Source organism: Cebidichthys violaceus, unplaced genomic scaffold (genome assembly GCF_023349555.1).
Source record: "Cebidichthys violaceus isolate CVI_PGR_0920_01 unplaced genomic scaffold, fCebVio1.0.p SCAF_15, whole genome shotgun sequence".
In the NCBI taxonomy this organism is placed as follows: Eukaryota; Metazoa; Chordata; class Actinopteri; order Perciformes; family Stichaeidae; genus Cebidichthys; species Cebidichthys violaceus.
This window is the reverse complement of record NW_027176318.1, coordinates 259,177-277,304: the sequence shown is the minus strand read 5'-3', so window position 1 is coordinate 277,304 and position 18,128 is coordinate 259,177. Positions and strand designations below refer to the sequence as shown.

Below are 18,128 nucleotides of genomic sequence, written 5' to 3'. Positions count from 1 at the left end.
CTTTTTAAAGCTCGAGGTACTCGGCCTGTTCTTAAGAGGAAAACAGGCTGCAGTTTACTGCAGCGACACGTGGCTGCTCCAGCACTACATAATCATTGAGGAGTGAATGAGTAATGACAGCGAGCAGGGCGCCTATGATACCATGTAATCAAGAGGAATGATTCAGAACAAGAGGACACCAGTGAGAGAGAACCGAGCAGGGAGGGGAGGGGAGATGGCAAAAGCGCTGAAAAGTCTCAGGAGAAGGGGTGAAAAGGTTTTTTGAATTTGAAGCAAGCTGGTCTATGCTGAGGAGAAGATTAGCGGGTGGCGGTCACTATTCAAGGCTGGGCCCAGAGACTTCTCCGTTCTCAGGAGTGAAACCAACAGAGGGAGGATGAAGGGAGGAGAGATGTGCGTGTTTGTTCCCCGTGTCTCGTCAGTCCCATTCAGAGCGACAAGAAAGATGCTGCATGATGAACGATATGAGGGCTACAGACAGTGAGAAACAGAGGTGTGTGTGTGTGTGTGTGTGTGTGTGTGTGTGTGTGTGTGTGTGTGTGTGTGTGTGTGTGTGTGTGTGTGTGTGTGTGTGTGTGTGTGCTCATGAGTGAAGGCCAAAAGAAAAATATGCCTGATCAGGCATAAGTGTGGAGTGCAGCCAGCTCACTGAGCTGTTTCAGTGTAACTCATGCTTTTGAAGTGTTTAATGTTCGCGAGCTCCGGCCAAAACCAATGACATTATTCTTCCTCCAACTTTCCCTTTATGCGCGGAGGTACGGCTGGAGAGCAGTGATGAATACGACGGCGCGGCCCGGGGAATAGGAGGCTACACCGTGCACCGGTCTGTGTGCGTGAGCAACCGAAACCTCGCTGAAACTGAAACTGACTGAGCTGAAACTCGCTGGAGAAGAATTCAAAAAACTAAAAACCCTCCCTTAACTGAAAGTGTTGGGCCGCTGGACATTTTCAGTAACTCCACCTCTTGCTAAATCCCCCCCCCCCTCCATCTCACACATCGCTCACCCAGGAACAATCCAGCCAAAATCTGCAAAAGAGAGCAACACCCTAAAATAAATATCCATGTGGCTGAATATCTAATTACATCTCATACGGAGCTGTCACACGTGTTGCACATACTGTGCTTGGCGTGGGCCCTGAACTAACAGCGTCTCACACACACACACACACACACACAGATGTGCAGTATGAGGTCAGGAGAGCAGTGCGGAGGCCTTGGGCCCAGGTTGGAGCACCGACATCCTTCAGCACCTGCGAATGTTGTTTTGGAGGGGGGGGGGGGGCGCATGTGACGTCAGCCCTTCCTGTGGCTCTGATGTCACTTCCACGCGGTTGGAGGTAAAAAGAAGTTCACGGCGGCCCCCTCCAATGCCCACCAGTGCCGTAAAGCTCTCCGCCTGCTCTCCTGCTCGCGGGGCTGTTTGCTGTGCTTGAAGGTCTCTCCCTGTGTTGGCATTGTCTCTGTTTGATATCGCGCTTCCTGCCTTAGTTGGGAACCCACCGCGTGTAGTACCTGTTTCCTCACACTCTGCGTTTTCACAATGAGACAAAAGCCTGGCACTTGACTGTGCGCCGACGTCAGCGGGGCACTTCTTATCTTAGCCTGGCTCGCGTCAGCCGAGGTCAAAAGGAGGCAGCGGCGCTCAAACAATCCATGTGGTAACAGTAAATACAGAGGCTGTGTGACACACTGATGCGCTGATCCTCTTTAAGAGGCACTTTGCCAGCCAAACGGTGGCAGCACAGACCGGGGATGTATCTTCAAAAATTATTTGTCTTTATACAGAAACAAACAGTGAATCAAGCGCTGTTATCCCCCACTCACTGCGGGATTTTTAAATCAGACTTTAACACCAGAAAATAAGAATATTAGGAGGTACGAGGTGTGTGTTTGCTCGGTTTTGCTACATGTGTGTGTGTGTGTGTGTGTGTGAGAGAGAGATAATGTGTGCGTCTGGTCTCACCTCCGTCCCAGCAGCGCTCCCTGGGGTGCTTGTCGTCCGGCAGGGTGCTGTCACAGTCGGCCCCGTCCGCCAGGCTTCCTTCCTCCTCCGCGATGTGCAGCTTGTCCTCATCATCCGAGTCCGAGCCGGCCTCCACCGCATTGCTGTAGTTAGTCACTGCAGGGGGACACATGGGGGACAGAGGTTAGGATGACGGGTCTATCTTTTTTTTTTAATTAGTCTTGAAAGGCGAGCATTTAGCGTTTTCATCCTTGATAAAGATACGGGGAGGCGTGCCGTATGGGCTTCTTGATTGTAAGCACTGAATGTGAAAGGCCACAAGTCGGAGAGGTTAAATATATGTACCGTCATTTAAATGTCAGAACTATCAAAGGGAATGGTTGAAGGGGGGGGTAAAGGGCTGGAAACACCAATTAAACAGACCACGGCCTAACTGCAATAAATGAGATGAAACTTTAAAGGATCCCCATGGGAGGGGGGAGTGGGTTGTTAAAGCAGGAGAGAATTAAACAGCTTGGGCAGTAACAACAGAGTGGAGGGAGGGCCGTTAAAAAACAACGCAGCTTGATGATCCGGTCGCCTCGATGAAGTATAAATACAGAACATTCAAGAAAGATGTGAATCCAGAGTGAAGCTCCGGAACAACAATCAGTGTCGCACAAAAAACCAGAACATTGGCACTTGCAGACAACACACCAGCGTGTGAGATCATTAGATTGCAGGCTGAAGTGGTGTGTGTGTGTGTGTGTGTGTGTGTGTGTGTGTGTGTGTGTGTGTGTGTGTGTGTGTGTGTGTGTGTGTGTGTGTGTGTGTGTGTGTGTGTGTGTGTGTGTGGGAGTCAGTGTGACCTGGTCGGGTTGTGTTATGGGCTGAAGGAGCCAGGAGACAACAGAGACAGCCGGCCCCACAGAGAGGGTTATTACGGGGAGTAAATTTCCCTGACCGCCCGTCTGCCTCAGATGTGCATGTTCCCGTGTCTTCTTTTCATTTTCCACCTGGTTCCTTCCACCTCTCAATTCCACCTGTGTTACTTCCGCCCACTCTCCTTCCATTTCTAACTCCCCCCCTCCTCCCCCCCCATCCCTCTGTTCCACCGAGAGAGCTACAGATCCTCTCGGAGGCCAAATCAATTCTCCAGTGAGAGCAGCCCAGTCAGCAGAGGGCCCGGGCTGCGGCACTGAAACTACCTCTCCAGCTACTTTATCTCACATCATACACAATGCACACACACGCACGCACGCGCGCGCGCGCGCGCACACACTCGCTGAATACGTACTGGCAGCACAAAGCTGAATATTTTTCTTCACTCACCCCAACCCCACCCGCCCACTTCTTTCTGAAGTGTTTTTTCTCTTCTTCTTCTTGTTGACGGGAGGAGGCGTATCTGGGAGAATCATGATCCTCAGTTTCAATCAATGAGGATTGTTTCAGTGCGGTCTCTCCCTTTCTCTCCGCATCGCCACAGGTCACTACAACCGGTCGGCGCTCACGCAAACTCGGTAGACGTGCAGGGATCGGGGGGGAGAGGAAGGAGGTGCGGGGGTGGAGGGATGAAAGGTGGCGGAGGAGGAGGACTGTTATTTGGTGAGTCGTTCGCAGGGTCAACACCGCTGTGCCGCAGCTGCAAAATCCTATCGGGGCTCATCAGGAGAGCCATTTCATTCTCAACCTCTTTCCTCGTCCCTCACTCCGCAATATCACCCTTTAATATGATGGGACGGACACCACACTGTGGTATTTCAAAAGACACGGTCAGGGGTGACGCACATCCTTTGTAGCTGGATCGCTGTTCAGGCGAGCCAATAGAACAATTGAAGACCTGGGAGCACTCCCATTCAAATACACTGATAATTAATTGGATTCATATAGTATTGTGAGACTGTATAAACTAGTCTCCCCCCTCTGCCTTGTCTGCCTCACAGCGCCTCTCTCTTCTCCACCAGAGAGACTCTGCCAGGTGATGTATTGTCCATTCAGCAGCCTGAAACAGGGTGCAGCGCTTTTGAAACAGAAAGGCGCTTCAGGACGAGTCTGAGAGGCTGTTTGGGGCAAGAGCCACTCAGGTGTGGAGCTGAGGTCAGCGATTGCAACGGCGACACTCTCCGCCCGCGGTGTGTCGAGAGAAAAATGATCAACTATAAAGCTGGAGAGAGAGAATCAATGTGCTGGTGTGTGCAGAAGGGGAGGCGGCCACGGCCAAGCGGGACAATAACAGCAGGGGGCTGCAAAGTACAGAAAGAGTGAAGGATGGGCGAGCGGTCCAGGTGGGGGAGGTGGACGGAGAGCGGTCTTCCTGTGCCAAATGGTTGGCGGTGTTGCGACAAGAATGTGTGCTCCGACGGGAGATGTAACACCTAGCACCAACAAAGGCTGCGGTCCCTTCTGGCTGACCGGCTGAGCGTTTGGACAGCTGGCCTCATTAGCGCTAACATGCTAGCGCACAACAGGAGGACGACTCCTACGCGGCTGAGAGAGAGCGCCGGTCGGTGGAGGAGGTGAAGAGCTTACTTCTAAAAGTTTGCTCTCTTCCTGAGGCTGCAGTGTGTTGAACACCTGGGAAAATAAAAGCCTGGCTTTTTGTTAACCTCTTGCCACAGATCACACCTTTGCAGCACCCTCCCACCCACAAACACTGGATGGATCTGGGTAATAGGGCAAAATCAATGCAAGGCAAACAGCTTCCACGTAACACGCTCGATTACAGGCCTTTACCTCGGAAGACCCGATGCATCCAACTTATACGAGCTGTTGTGAAGTGAAAGTAGCTCATATGCTCTTTTGTAACCTGCTACAGTAGTGAATCCTCAGTTAATTAACGAGTGACGCCAGAGCTGCTTGAATCTCTCCCCCCCGACCGTCACTCGTCACCCCTTTGCAGAGTTCCCAGAGTCCATTGGGAGACACAGGCAGACAGCCCGTCTCAGCCACACTTCAATGTGCCGGCCCGGAGGAAAGGGGGCTGTGTTGTTATGACACCTGCCAGGCTGTATCAATTACTGGCAAAGGAATGGGTGACTGGGTGGGTTACTCCCAAAACGTTACCCCATCTGAGGGGATCACCTTGGCGGACATATCACCGTTGATCCGTCGGCGCAGGATATCGAGCGCTGTTATGTCCCCTTGACGCGGGTTCATTTTGTAGATTTGTAATTATGTAAACTCGCTGGCACTGATTTTAGGGGCCCGCACTGTTTTGATCCCGGACATTGGGAACTCAAAAATCACTGCGGAGTCGTGTTTGTACAACAGCAGATGGCTTGGTCTGTGCTTTCATACACTGGGGCGCGCCAGATAGGAATGGCAGTATCTCAACCTCTGTGGGAGTGAGCTATCTCAGAGGCCCTCGAGGTGTGAGCGACTGGCTTAATAAGCAGGCTTTGGACGAGGACATGGAGCAACATATACAGCCTGTGAACAAACACATTACCGTCCGGAGTGAGCTTTATCTTGATCTATCTTCTGTAAGGACATCTGTAAACCTATAGGTCTTACGCGCAGGCCGACCAGAATGTGTGGGAGGCATGTCTGGAATGCTCAACCAAAACACTTTTCCCCGTCTTAAAGAGACAGATCAAAGGGTGTGCGCTTTCCCTGCTGCTAATTTCAGCCAACCGACTGACATATATCCTGAGGTCTGCAGTAGTTCTGCTTGTGATTAGACACATTGACTCATCATCAGCCACGGTTTTTGTCTGCCCCTTGTACCTCTCTTCTGCCTCTATATTTAGCCTTAGTGCAGCCTCTCCTTTCTTTGAGGTACGCCACTTATCTCATTCAGAGCTCAAACAACCGCAGACATCCTCGAGGACTACAGGACCCTGTCGTCACAGAGTCTGCCATTGCGGCTCTGCAATGCCGTTTGTTTTTTTCTCAGGGAAGCCAACCACTACAAAAAAAGAAAAAGAAAAAAACAGCTCAAACCAAAGTAAAACAAAGCCGTGCCATTCAAAACCTCAAGTATGCCGTCTCAAGGTGAGGTGCCTCATTCAGCGCTGAGGTAAACGCTGCCGGTTTTGTTAAAACAACAGCCTTCCTCCCACAGAGTCAGGAAGGTCAGCTCGAGTGCCTATAACACAACAAAAGAATTGGGGATTTTTGTTTCACGGCTGGCTGGTTCGCAGGCCGCCTCGAAACCTGCAAGCTAGGCCCTTTGGGGGTCAGGCAAAGACCAGCCGGCTCCGGTAGTTAAGAGAGATAACTGTGGCGTCAGTTAGCCGAAGAGGGCACTAGGGGTCCCAAGAGACTGTTTCCTGAGAGTCTACCAACCACACCAGAGGAGGACAGTCACATCTAGGACTAGTCATATCCTGGACAGCTTCTCCATGGATACACAGCACAACATTTAGCTCCAAAAACTCCCCAAATGACTTGCAATGACTCTTAGTCATCTTTCTAAGTTAGGCTGGGAGGGGCAAAAAGCAGAAGTGCTAGTTTAGTAAAAAAAAAAAATAGCACCAAGGAATCCTGAGAATTAGTCACTTTTGATGCAGTTCTGGATTTGTGAGACCACAAAACTGCAAAATGTTCCATTGATACATCCAGGCAGCAAATAACAACACAGGCGAGCGGTTGAGATTATTTCGAAGCACTTCAACAGCCTGTGGAGCGGAGCTCTCCATGTGAATCATTTCAGAGGTGAGCTGGAGACAATGGGCTCTTGTCTTCCTAATGACACTGATCAAGGTTTTAGCACGTGAGCTAATGGGCCTCCGCGGGTCACTCATCTCCCATCTGATGAGCACTTTCCATGATAACACTAATGCTAATGGAGGCTATTGTTCTCTTAATCCACGCGATGACACTTCCATGTGTAAAGGAAGTCGGCGGATGGTAATGAGCGTTAGGAAAAGCAACAAAAAAAAGGACTTAACTGCACCTCAGAGATTGTGGAATGTGTCTCAAACGAGAAATAGACTAAAACGCGTCTATTATGTGCTTTGCTTAGTAGGCCACATGCTTTTATGGCTCTGGTTAGTCCTGATGGTGCTGCTGTGGCTCAATGATACCTGGATAACAAGCTGCGTTTTCTACCGGGGAGAGGTCAAAAGGCTGTTCTGGGTAGAGATCACAGTGGCAGGCGATGGTATTTCTCTCCGGGGCTAATGAGCGTGGTGATGAGCCACACACACACACACACACACACACACACACACACACACACATTCTGTTGCACCGGGCGTTCTCGGAGAGTTGCTGCATCTGGCTCCTCTCAGCTCTTCTAAATAAGGCCCGTGGGCTGGTGGTGTACAGGAGGGTGGGATCACACACACAATCCTCAGCAGTGCCCCCGCCACCAAGTTTACACTCGTCTCCCCAAGCCTTGTTTATGTTGGAGGTGAGACATCCCCATCAACGGCAATAACAGCGGTACACCTAAGTGAGAGGGAGAGCGTGTGCCTCTAAGCCGTTAAAAGGCATGCTCGGCACGGAGAGGGCCTTTTGGTCGCTGTGGGTTCATCCATCCATCATATCTATCACAGGAGGAACTGTTAAGACAATTCACCTGATGCAGAAAAACTCCTAAAGGACTACAAAACTCCAACAAACACATCCACCCAAACCCTCTGCTACCCACTTACAGTATCTCTGCACCAGCCCTCCCTCCCTCCTTTCATCCAGCAGTGAAGAGGCCTGCTCCACTTCTCCAACACTCAGCAGTTCTGTGGTGAGAGAATGCCCACCCATTGACCCAGTCCAGCTATGCACAGTGCAGGCAGGTGACTGAGAAAGCAGTGATGTAGTAGGTGGGTGAGCAGGGGGAGACAAAAAAAAGAGAGGAAACACCTGCTGTAGATTGTGGTAAAACCCAGAAAACCTGCAGCCGTGCTTCCTCCTGCTCTCTCTTTAAGCTCTGTTTTTACGGTTCATCTGTCACTGTTTTCTCCCCTTAGTCTCCCTCAGTGCTATCAGTTATCAGACCTATACACCGATTAACAACAAACTGTGTCACCTGAGCGCTGGGCTTGATATTCACACACATGGCCGCACTGGAAATCACCTCAAACACTGAAACAAAACGGCAGCGGAAATATTCGGCCTGCACAGGAAAGCATCGGCACACGGCAGTTGTTTCCCTTCCGCTAGCGGCAAACCCTCTTTGATTCCTCATGTTACATTAGCCTCTGTCAAAACTCCGTTTCGGGAGTGTCACAAGCAAAGTGAAATGTCCCCGGCGCCTCTGCTGTCAGACTCCATTCAGGCTGCAGCTACACACTGATAATAATGGTCTTCTTCCGCTTTGATTTTGCCGGTTTGTGTCTTGTGTTTGTGACATTGTGAGCGGAGGATCTGTGAGGATATTATTAGAGCGACTGCCAAAAGGTATTCAGCCACGTTTAAATGTAGTCCCTTACATCAGTAGCATCAAACTTCATCACGTAGCTTGCGTCCTTTCTCTCCAAACCACTTCTGCAACTAATGTCAGCAATACGACCGCCCGGGCCGGCCGGTGCCGTTTGAGCCCACGTGTGTTGGAATCATCCACTCTATTACGGCGCTGGACAATAGGCAGACGTACTCAGGGGTGTGTGATCATCATTTGTCGAGCGGCGGGCCAAACCGTTCAAGCCTGCTCTATGTGTTGTCAGACGACAGAATCCCATTTCACAGCCTGATCCAACTCTGTCATAGATACAGTGAGACGGCTGAGCGCTGCTCGCGGCTACGGCTAACACGCTACAAATGCTACCAGTCCTTCTTTAAGCCTGTCCTGCTCACTCCACGGGAGCATGCTTTCATTTAAAATGTCACAAACACTACTCGTCTGTACACGGATTTCAGATTTGAGCTTTCCTCGCTGTAGCATTGTGGCCCAACAGCTGAGCCGGGCCACGTTGAGGTGTGTGTTTAAATATAAGCAATGAGCAACAACGGTGTTATCCAACCTGCTTGTGTGTGGCCCAGGTCTATATTAGGTTAGTGTAGCACAGGGCTGTTGCATTTTAGGAGCAGGTGACTGGACATTCCTGCCTGTATTAGGCTTGACAGTTTACTGTGGGGGAGTACAGAGCAGGGAGGGTTACACTGGGCTACGAGGAGGGGGGGAGGAAGGGAGGAAGGGAGGCGCACAGGCAAACAATTCTCCAACTGGAAAATCTCATTAAATCCCGCTTACCTGTTAAGTATACCTTACTGCACAGACTGATCACCGGCATCTGTACATTCAGCCCAACGCATCAGTTCATTAAAGGAGGACTGAACATCGCCGGCACCGGTGGCGTGTTTTTTTTTTTTTTGCACTCGTCAATTCCTCACTCGAGCCGAGGCGGTGTTTGCTATGCAGATTAATACAAAGTCAGCAGCGAGAGACGTGCGCATGCAAACACACAGAAGAGGGCAGAAAAGGTAAACGGAGGAGGTGGGGGTGGGGGTGTGTGGAAGGTGGGAGGAGAGGAGCTGCTAATGGCTTAAAAAGACAAAGCTGGCCTGTCACACGCGATGCTCGTCTGAACTGATGGCGGCCCCAGGGAGGGAGTGTCACAAACTGTCAGAGAGACTGAGGGAAAGGAGGGAACGCAGGGGAGGGAGGACGGAGGCCGGGGGAGAGGAGACATCAACGGTTTGAAACGAGGACGAAAGAGGAAAACCAAAGTGAACGGTAGAACGAAGGTATGAGACGAGGACGAAACAAGAGGTAGAGACAAAAAGAGCGAGGAACAACAGTTGCGCTGGCGTAAAGGTCAGTCGTTGATGCCGCGGCTCTGCCTGACAGATGTCTCAGTGAGAGGACAGGCCGTTGGGCAACAGGCAGTACACACACACACACACACACACACTCTCTCTCTCTCGTACACGCATTCACGGACAGGTGGAAGTGCAGATATAACCCAGAAGTGCCTTTTTGTTTATTGGTCACGTCTAATTTTAAAACCGTTGCAAGTTCCCCGTTCATGTCGATCAGCGGGTCAGCACACCTCGGTGAAGCCCCGGCTGAAGATCCAGGTCGACAACCTACTGTGGCTTCACTAATTCTGACACTAACGCGCAAAAGTGCAGCGAGGGCTCTTTCCTTTTTCTTTTTGCTAGAAAAAGTCTTTTTGTGGCATTTTGACAACGGCTGACCACTCTCTCATTTCTGCAGAATGTCAGCTGTGTCACAAGACAGCCGAGGGCCGAACGTCCCGGACGACCCCTGACGCACAGCGCATAACCAAACGCACGGCCCCGGGGCGACTGCTCAGTTGTCACAGTGGTTTCTTGTTAGTCATGTGAAGCAGGGAGAGAAAGGGGTTAACGCCGTTAAACCTACATCCACAAAAGCTCTTTTGTCACCTCGGTCCTCCACGAACAACCCCCCCCCCCCCTCCTTATGTCCTTTTCTTTCTCCCCGGGCAAAGTGGCTCTCCCCCCGTGTGATCAGGAAGGGTTGGCCCCTTCTCCCCACAACACCGGCCTGCAGGGCCACTACGGCTGAGGAGCAGTCAACCGGTACCGATCACACCATTACCCTGCTGTTAAACGACCTCGGGGGCGGACTCCCGTCGGATGGACGCCTCCGAAAATCCGTCTCGCCAAACCAGGCGAGACAGAAAGGGTACATGTGTGTACACATGTTCCAAAACCTCACCTAGAGTGTGTACAAGGGGGTCAGAACTAATCTACTGTGCCCCTCTCCCAGCTTGTCGCCTCCTCCTTTTACCACGACTGCAATGACTGACGCGCAAACTATGATTTGCAGAAACATGGGGCGGACAGATAAAAAATCTGCGGCGTCGTTAGTGCTGAGGCAGCAGGTAAGTGCGGCCCGTCACGTATTGACGTATTGACGGGGGCCCTCGTTTGTCCATTACGCCCAGAGGTGCTGGGAGTGGCGCGTGGGCGTATGCCTGGTTGCCACCGGCCCCCGGGTGACCATTAGTCCGCCGTGTCAGAATCCGAATGGGGAGTATCGACGGTCCGGCTGGGGCAATCGATGGGCGCAGATCTCTCACTCCCCTCTGCCATCTATGGTAATGGGCCTACAGTGAGTCAAACACAGCTGCTGTGGGACACTCTGTTATATCACCTCGCTCAGTGCATCGCGACACTGTAAACAGGGGAAATGAACTGTTGCTTTTGAGAGTGAGTCAGCCAGAGTCCAATGCTGAACTGATTGGTTGTGTGAGAACGGTTCGGACGAACACAACTACCAGCCGAATAAAGATGTTACTTTCTCACTCCCTCGCTCTGCTCGGTCGTGTTCTTCCCCGTTCTGGTCCGATGCCCGGTCGCTGCTCCTCGGGGCTGAGAGACGGAGGCCCGATCGAGGTTTGTCAAACGCGAACGGGCCAACGGGGTGGGACGTCGATTACCCAAGCACACTGCAATCGTTGGACTGGACTCTCGGGACTATCCCATGTGATGTCACCCATACCGTGAAGTCATTCAGCAGGGAACGGCCAGATGTTCTCTGGGATAGAGCCTCCCCGCTTTTTCATGTCAAGTATCCCCAAGCAGAAACACTTAAAACACGGATCTGAAAACAGATGTGTCCCAGGGGCAAAACCTACAGCTATAACAATCATGGCTGTCTATTTTCTGATCAACAAGGGACCTGTGCTCGTGATCCCAGTATTAAATGACATAACACTACTCCATGTGGAAAAATATCTCTTGGTTGTCAACTTCCAGGAAGGATAGAGATGCACCGATCGATCCGCTGCCGATCGAAACTGATCGTTTTTCAGCTGATCTGCTACGGCCGGCTCACATCTACACACACACACACACACGATAGTTTTACATCATGTAATTCCTAATCATTTCAACTGTGTGTTTTCATGCAAATAACCACGGAAGATGACTTTGGGAGAAAGTCGGAATCTGCAGGTCAGAAAACTGCAAATCTAATTGGCGGGGAAGCAGTGATTCACTCAAGGAAGAGCAGAAGAGGAGCCTGCTCTTTGTCTCCCTGACACTACGGTGGCTGAACCGGGTCAAACCGGAGCTGTGTTCTCGGCCCGCGTGCTCCCCGTGGTGCAGGCGGGGGAATTCCACTGGGCGGTGCGTGACCCTGAACACTGGCCTTCCTGTTCGGCCGCGGTGATGCGCTCCGTAGCCCAGAGGAAGAGGAAAAGAAAGACAGATTTGTCCCAGGACTGGCTCTTCTCGTCACGCCGCCAACATGAGTGTGACTTGTGTTGATGGTTGTGTTAGAGCCGACTGTGTGTGTGTGTGTGTGTGTGTGTGTGTGTGTGTGTGTGTGTGTGTGTGTGTGTGTGTGTGTGTGTGTATATATATATATATATATATATATACACGTGTGTGTATATGTGTGTGTGTGTGTGTGTGTGTGTGTGTGCGTGCGTGCGCAGCTGTTGTCAGACAGATCAGAGATAACACTCTGGCTTTTAATAAACTCAGCGGGAGTGTGTACGTGTCAGTGTCTTGGCGTGTGCGTGTAGCTTGCTGAAAGGTCCTGGGCGTGTGATTGATGGGAGCTTTAGCACAGCAAATACACACACACACACACACACACACACACACACACACACACACACACACACACACTTTGGAGGTGGGTGGAGAGAGAAGGGGTGGTCATATGCAGCAATGCTCGGCTAACATTATTCATCCCGTGCTCATCTGTGAGCCCACCGCTCCCCATATTGATGAGCCAGGCAGTGTGTATTAGTCACTTTATTTACATGGCTACACACACACACACACACACACACACACACACACACACACACACACACACACACAGGAACGCGCACTAAAGAGCAGAGAATGGAGGCAATTTTCTTTTGTCTTTCTTCTCTTTTTTTATTTATTTATGGTGGACGTCTTATGTTTGTTATATGGATGATGGAGTGACTCAGAGAGAAGGAGGCCGGGAGAGGGCGGCTGAGAAGGAGAGAATGGAGGGAGGAGAACAGGCAAGGGAGGAGGAGAGGTTATTTTGGAGTCTCTGAACTGTAATCACCACCTACAGCTGCTTCCTCCCAGGTGCTCCAACTGGACATCAAGAGAGAGAGAGGGAGCGAGAGAGAGAGAGAGAGAGAGAGAGAGAGAGAGAGAGAGAGAGAGAGAGAGAGAGAGAGAGAGAGAGAGAGAGAGAGAGAGAGAGAGAGAGAGAGAGAGACTGTCTCTCCAGAGGAACATGAAAAGTGTTCGTCTGTAGTTCTTAATTAGCCTGAACTTCCATGTGTCACTGCACAACTGTAACCACATTCTACTACCTGTGTTTTCCATTGCAGTGTGTTCCCACACTGTGAGTTCTCCTGCTGATGAGTTTAATCTTAGCAGCAGGAGGAAGCTGAAGGGGCTATCACAGAGCTGTGGCTGCCAGAGGAGACAGGATGGTGACTACTTACTGGAAGTCAGGCCAGACAGAATGTGACTCGCACACACACACACATCCAGTGAGCTACAGGTGAGACTAAGTGTGACCCGGTCCGCACATTTATACTCATGGCTTTTATTTTGCCCCAAATGAACGATCGTGTGCCTTACCATCAGCTGATCACACGCAGGGTCACAAAGCAACAGTGTAAATCTATGCTTTACTCCACAGCGCGGTAATGCTAGGTTAATCTGGGCTAACGCTGTTAACTCATTAGCTGGCTCACTTCAGCCTAGACCTCATAATGAACTGATGACTTATGGCTGCTTTAATGAGATGAGTTCAACACAGCAGACTGATCAGCGGGACTATGTCCACTGTCGGTTCGTTTGATATCTGAAGAGAAGTTACTCTTCATTTTTCCCCAGTTATCCATCAGGTCTTTTCAAAATAAAGGTCTTCACAGGGAACACCTTACAGTAGTTAGGTTTAGAGGCGACCATGGGCGAGAGTGCTACCGTAGCTGAGCCTGTGTGAATATTAGTCCTACTTAGTTAGATTTAGGCAACAAAACGACCACATGAAGGATTTACGTGGGTGTGTCTCACAAGCACACAGTCTCAAACTCAAGCGTGTGAAAGCATAAGAAGTAACCAACAAATGCATTCCCACTAATGTTCCACAGCGCTTCACCTACCAAGCACGCACGATCTTCCACTATGAGGCACAGACGCAATCACGCGGCCAACACCCACTCACAGTTCATCATAGGTGTTGCTGTGGGAAGCATTAGAGGGCCAGAGCGTACATCTCACGGTGGTTCACATGCGCTGTAGCGCCGCTGCGCACCGAGCGTCCCGTGTTCAAATAAAAAGCCTCCACACGGAAGGTTGCGGGGCGCGTCCCCGTAAGTCATCCGCTGCAGCCTCTCGTTATTGTCCAATAAAAGCAGCTGGCGCCACGCGAGCCGTGCGCGTCGCCACCGACGGCCGGCCGTCTGCTGCGGAGGAACGCGGCGCATCCGTCAGCAGAAGTTAGATTAATACCGCCGCTATAGTGGATACACAAGATGGCAGTGAGGGATGCAGAGGGATGGGGGGGTGGAAGAACAGCAGAAAGACAAATGAAATCATGAATGCGTTCTCATGTATAATGTATAGGAGGCAGCCTGCCACGGTGTAGTAACCAGCACAGACCGGCTGTCCTGTCCTACAGACGAAACAGACTCAAAGTAAGGCCTCAAATCGAGTCTAAATGACTCATAAGGGTTTTTTGTTGTAATGTGACGACATAATTAATCAATCGGAAAACATAAACTCCCCACTAAAATGCCTGTGCACGGACACGTACTGTACAACCGCAAAACAGGCACCAACGAAGCTGTGAAGCTGAGTGTTGTTTTTAAAGGTTAATCGCACGGTGCTTGTCATCCTGTTAAAGCCTGGCCAAACAAACCTGGACGATAAGCGCAGCGGTGGCATCAAAGCCTTACAGATTATAGACTCCCATCAAATCGGACAGGATGGACAGTCACCTGCTACTTTACTGTAATGCCCCTTATCCACGGGGCGGGAGCGTGCGTGTGTGTGTGTGTGTGTGGGGGGGGGGGGGCTGATCTGGACCTATACACACAATAGCCTTTCATTAATGAGAGAGGTCTCTGTGAACAATAGGACGGTGGGTTGATATCTGAAAAAGCTCCGACTGTTGTTGTCTTTAAGCTCCCTGATGTTGACTCAGATCTGAGGGGTCATAAACATCTGGTCTGTGGTTCTATGTGTTTATATTCGTGCAGCGGCGTGACTCCGGTGCCATTCTAGCTGACTATAATATGTGTTTATTTAATATACAGTACATAAAACACAGCGGTGCAGTGTGAGCTTTAAAGTAAAACCCCCCCGACAAAACGCACCGAACACACCCGGTGACACGAGCCCAGCGTAGACGGTGAAAACGCGTAAAAACACAGGAAGAAAGTCTCAATTCAAGACCCACCAGTGATCTCAGGTCACGGGGGTCTCCAGGATGTAGCACTGAGAGACGGAGAGGAGGACGGTCCACACAAGACACGCTGATATTCAATTTACCTGCCCCTGCATAACATAATCACACACACACACACACACACACACACACACACACACACACACACACACACACACACACAATTCCACCAACGGGGCAGAAATGCTCACTCCTGTCTGTCTCCCCCCCCCTTCCCGCCACAGTCGCTGGCGTAGCACTTTTCTCCATTTTCATCGCCATTCTTAACCTTTATCTCCCTCCTCTCCTCCCGTCCTCCTCTCTTTATCTCTCCCTTTGCTTCAAACAGCCCCCCTTGCAGGGAAACAAGGTTGTAAAGGTGGGAGATGCTGATATTGTTTGGCCTGTGTGTGTGTGTGTGTGTGTGTGTGTGTGTGTGTGTGTGTGCCCTACGTGAAGTACTCTAGCCTGGGGGCTTATATCGTAAGGAAGATTTTGGCTTGCTGCCAACTAAATGGCGCCGCTGGAGGCATTTGTGAATGTGTGTAGTCTGCGAGTGTGTGTGTGTGTGTGTGTGTGTGTGGTATTGTTTTTGTGCCTTTGTTTAACAGAGTAACTACTTCGAGATGATTGCGAAAATCCTCAAATGACGATTTCAAGATGTTTTTTTTACCACATTTTTAATGCCACTTCGAAAGTAGCTTGAGACCAAATTTAATAAAGAAGAAAACAATTACAGCCGTAAAACGTATCTGAGTGTGGATCTTAAGTGAATAAAGAGTGGCTTGAATTCTCACTGGTCTACCTGGAAAGAAATCAATTACATTTCTTTTATAATATTTTGAAGACATCATAAAAGACTCACAGACTAGTCTACACGACAGCACCTGTGTTCTTGTGTCTCCACCATGCGGCCTAACGTCCGTTAGTTATGCTTGTAGGACTAGGTGGAGACACTCGCGCTGCGGCCGTTTGTCTTTCTAGACTACAGGCAGAGAACAACTCTCATGCTCCTTTAATGGGAATGAATAAAGGATGAGTGGAGTCTCAGACACCGGGGTTAAGACGCCGTTTAGCACCTCTGGCTCGGCGCCCAGCGGTGCATGGAGGCGGGGACGGAGGGTGGGGGAGGACAAAGACAGGGTGGAGAGGAAGACATTGGGTAGAATATCGGGGCGCGCCGATGAGCCGCTGGCCGCTGGCGTAGATGTGTTCATGGCTTAAGTGTAACCGTGGTGTAAGGAGCGGAGATTGTGGCAAAGAGCTGCAGCAGTTCTCAGTGAGGAGTTGTAAGGGAATAAAAACAGAGATCTTCCACAGCAGAGAGCTCCATGCCGACACCGAGTCAGGTTCCAAACGCCTCCACACACCTCGTCTCTTTGATCCGACTTGGGGAGAAAATGAAAGGCGCTGAGAGAGGCAGGGAGAAAAAGAAAAGCAAAAAGAACGCGGACCTGAGACGAGTGATCTAAAGCGAGCGCTGCTGGTTTTATGGGAGAAGGTAGGAAGGGGGACGCAGAGAGAGCGGGGACAGGCCGTGGGACGGCGATGGCTGAACCTGCCCGGAACAGAGCGGTAATGGCTGCCACCTGCCACCTGTGCTCAACCATCACATCGCCACGTCAAGAACAAGCCTGGAGGATTAGACCACTACTGGGAGCGGAGTTGAAAGGGGGGCGCCCCAGACTTGTTTTCAGGTGCTTTTTCTCCCCCGTGCACGGGACCAGTGGAGAGAGGACCACCGGGGGGGGGGCATTCATCAAAAAGTCAATTATCTTAAGCTTTGTATCATCAGTATAGACAGCTTCTCACCTCATACTTTTTCTCCTCTCTCATAAAAATGCAGACCGGTGAGAAGTGCCCCCCCCCCCCCCTCCCCGGTGCACTTTCAAAGCTTTCAAACTGGGCTGGAGTATTTGAGGAGCTGCTGGTGATGCCTGGTGCCATGTGACACGGTGTGAGTGCATCTTATTTTAGAGTGAGAGGTTGAGATAAGGTGTTAAAAGGAGGGGAGGGGAGAGGAATGCTGGAACGCTGTCCTTGTGAGCCTCCGATGCCGTCCAACCTCCCAGGTTCAATTCTTTGGACCCCCCGTTCCGTTTGTCCCGGTTCAGACCGTTTACTCTGATATATATTCCACTTCCAGCCTGTAATAGTCTGCCCTTTCCTTATGAGTGATCCTGCACCCTCTTGCTTCCCCTCTGTCTTCTTCCTCTCTCTCTCTCTCTCTCTCTCTCTCTCTCTCTCTCTCTCTCTCTCTCTGTCCCACACAGCAGTTTATTTAGCTGCCATGTTTACATTCCTGTTCAGTCAGCCTCTCCCAGGGGAGGATGACTGGATCTGAGCAGTGTGACTGAGCCTCCCTCTCCCTCCCTCCCCCTCTCTCTCTCTCTCCCCCTCTCTCTCTCTCTCCCTCCCTCTCTCTCTCTCTCTCTCCCTCCCCCTCTCTCTCTCTCCCTCCCCCTCTCTCTCTCTCTCTCCCTCTCTCTTTCTCTCTCACATGGCTCAAGTCAGTAACATGATGGGTACACTTCAACCCTAACTGGAGACTTGTTGCCTGGGACATTTTTTTTTCAACAATGGAGGAGACCTTAATGTCCATCTCTCAGCTGTCCTGCGCAGTCAAAGTAACGGAGACTATGGGCGGGGCCACCGCGGGGAGGGCTAATTGGATGGAGCTAATAGGACGTCCTGAGCGCTCAGGTCCCCGGCCTCATCATTAGACTGACTGGCTCCTGTGGCCTTCAGGCAAGAGTGCTGTCTGCACACTCTAATGACCGCTGACTCACTCAGAGCGCAGCGCCGCCGCCACATTAGTCCTGCCCAGAATAGCGGCCAAATGAAGAGAGATGAGAGAGGGGTAGCCGGGACGTTAGGCCCCCCCCCCCCCCCTCACAGTCCTGTAAGACATTACT

The 18,128-nt window shown here is 50.9% G+C and overlaps 1 protein-coding gene across 1 annotated transcript in view; it reads right to left on the bottom strand.

Moving 5' to 3' along the window:
• zeb1b (zinc finger E-box binding homeobox 1b) overlaps positions 1-18,128 on the bottom strand; it is a 42,682-nt gene that overhangs the window by 13,145 nt on the left and 11,409 nt on the right. Inside the window, exon 2 of the mRNA XM_068709556.1 lies at positions 1,965-2,120. Coding sequence (XP_068565657.1) covers positions 1,965-2,120 — 156 coding nt within the window. The remainder of the gene's footprint in view (positions 1-1,964; positions 2,121-18,128) is intronic.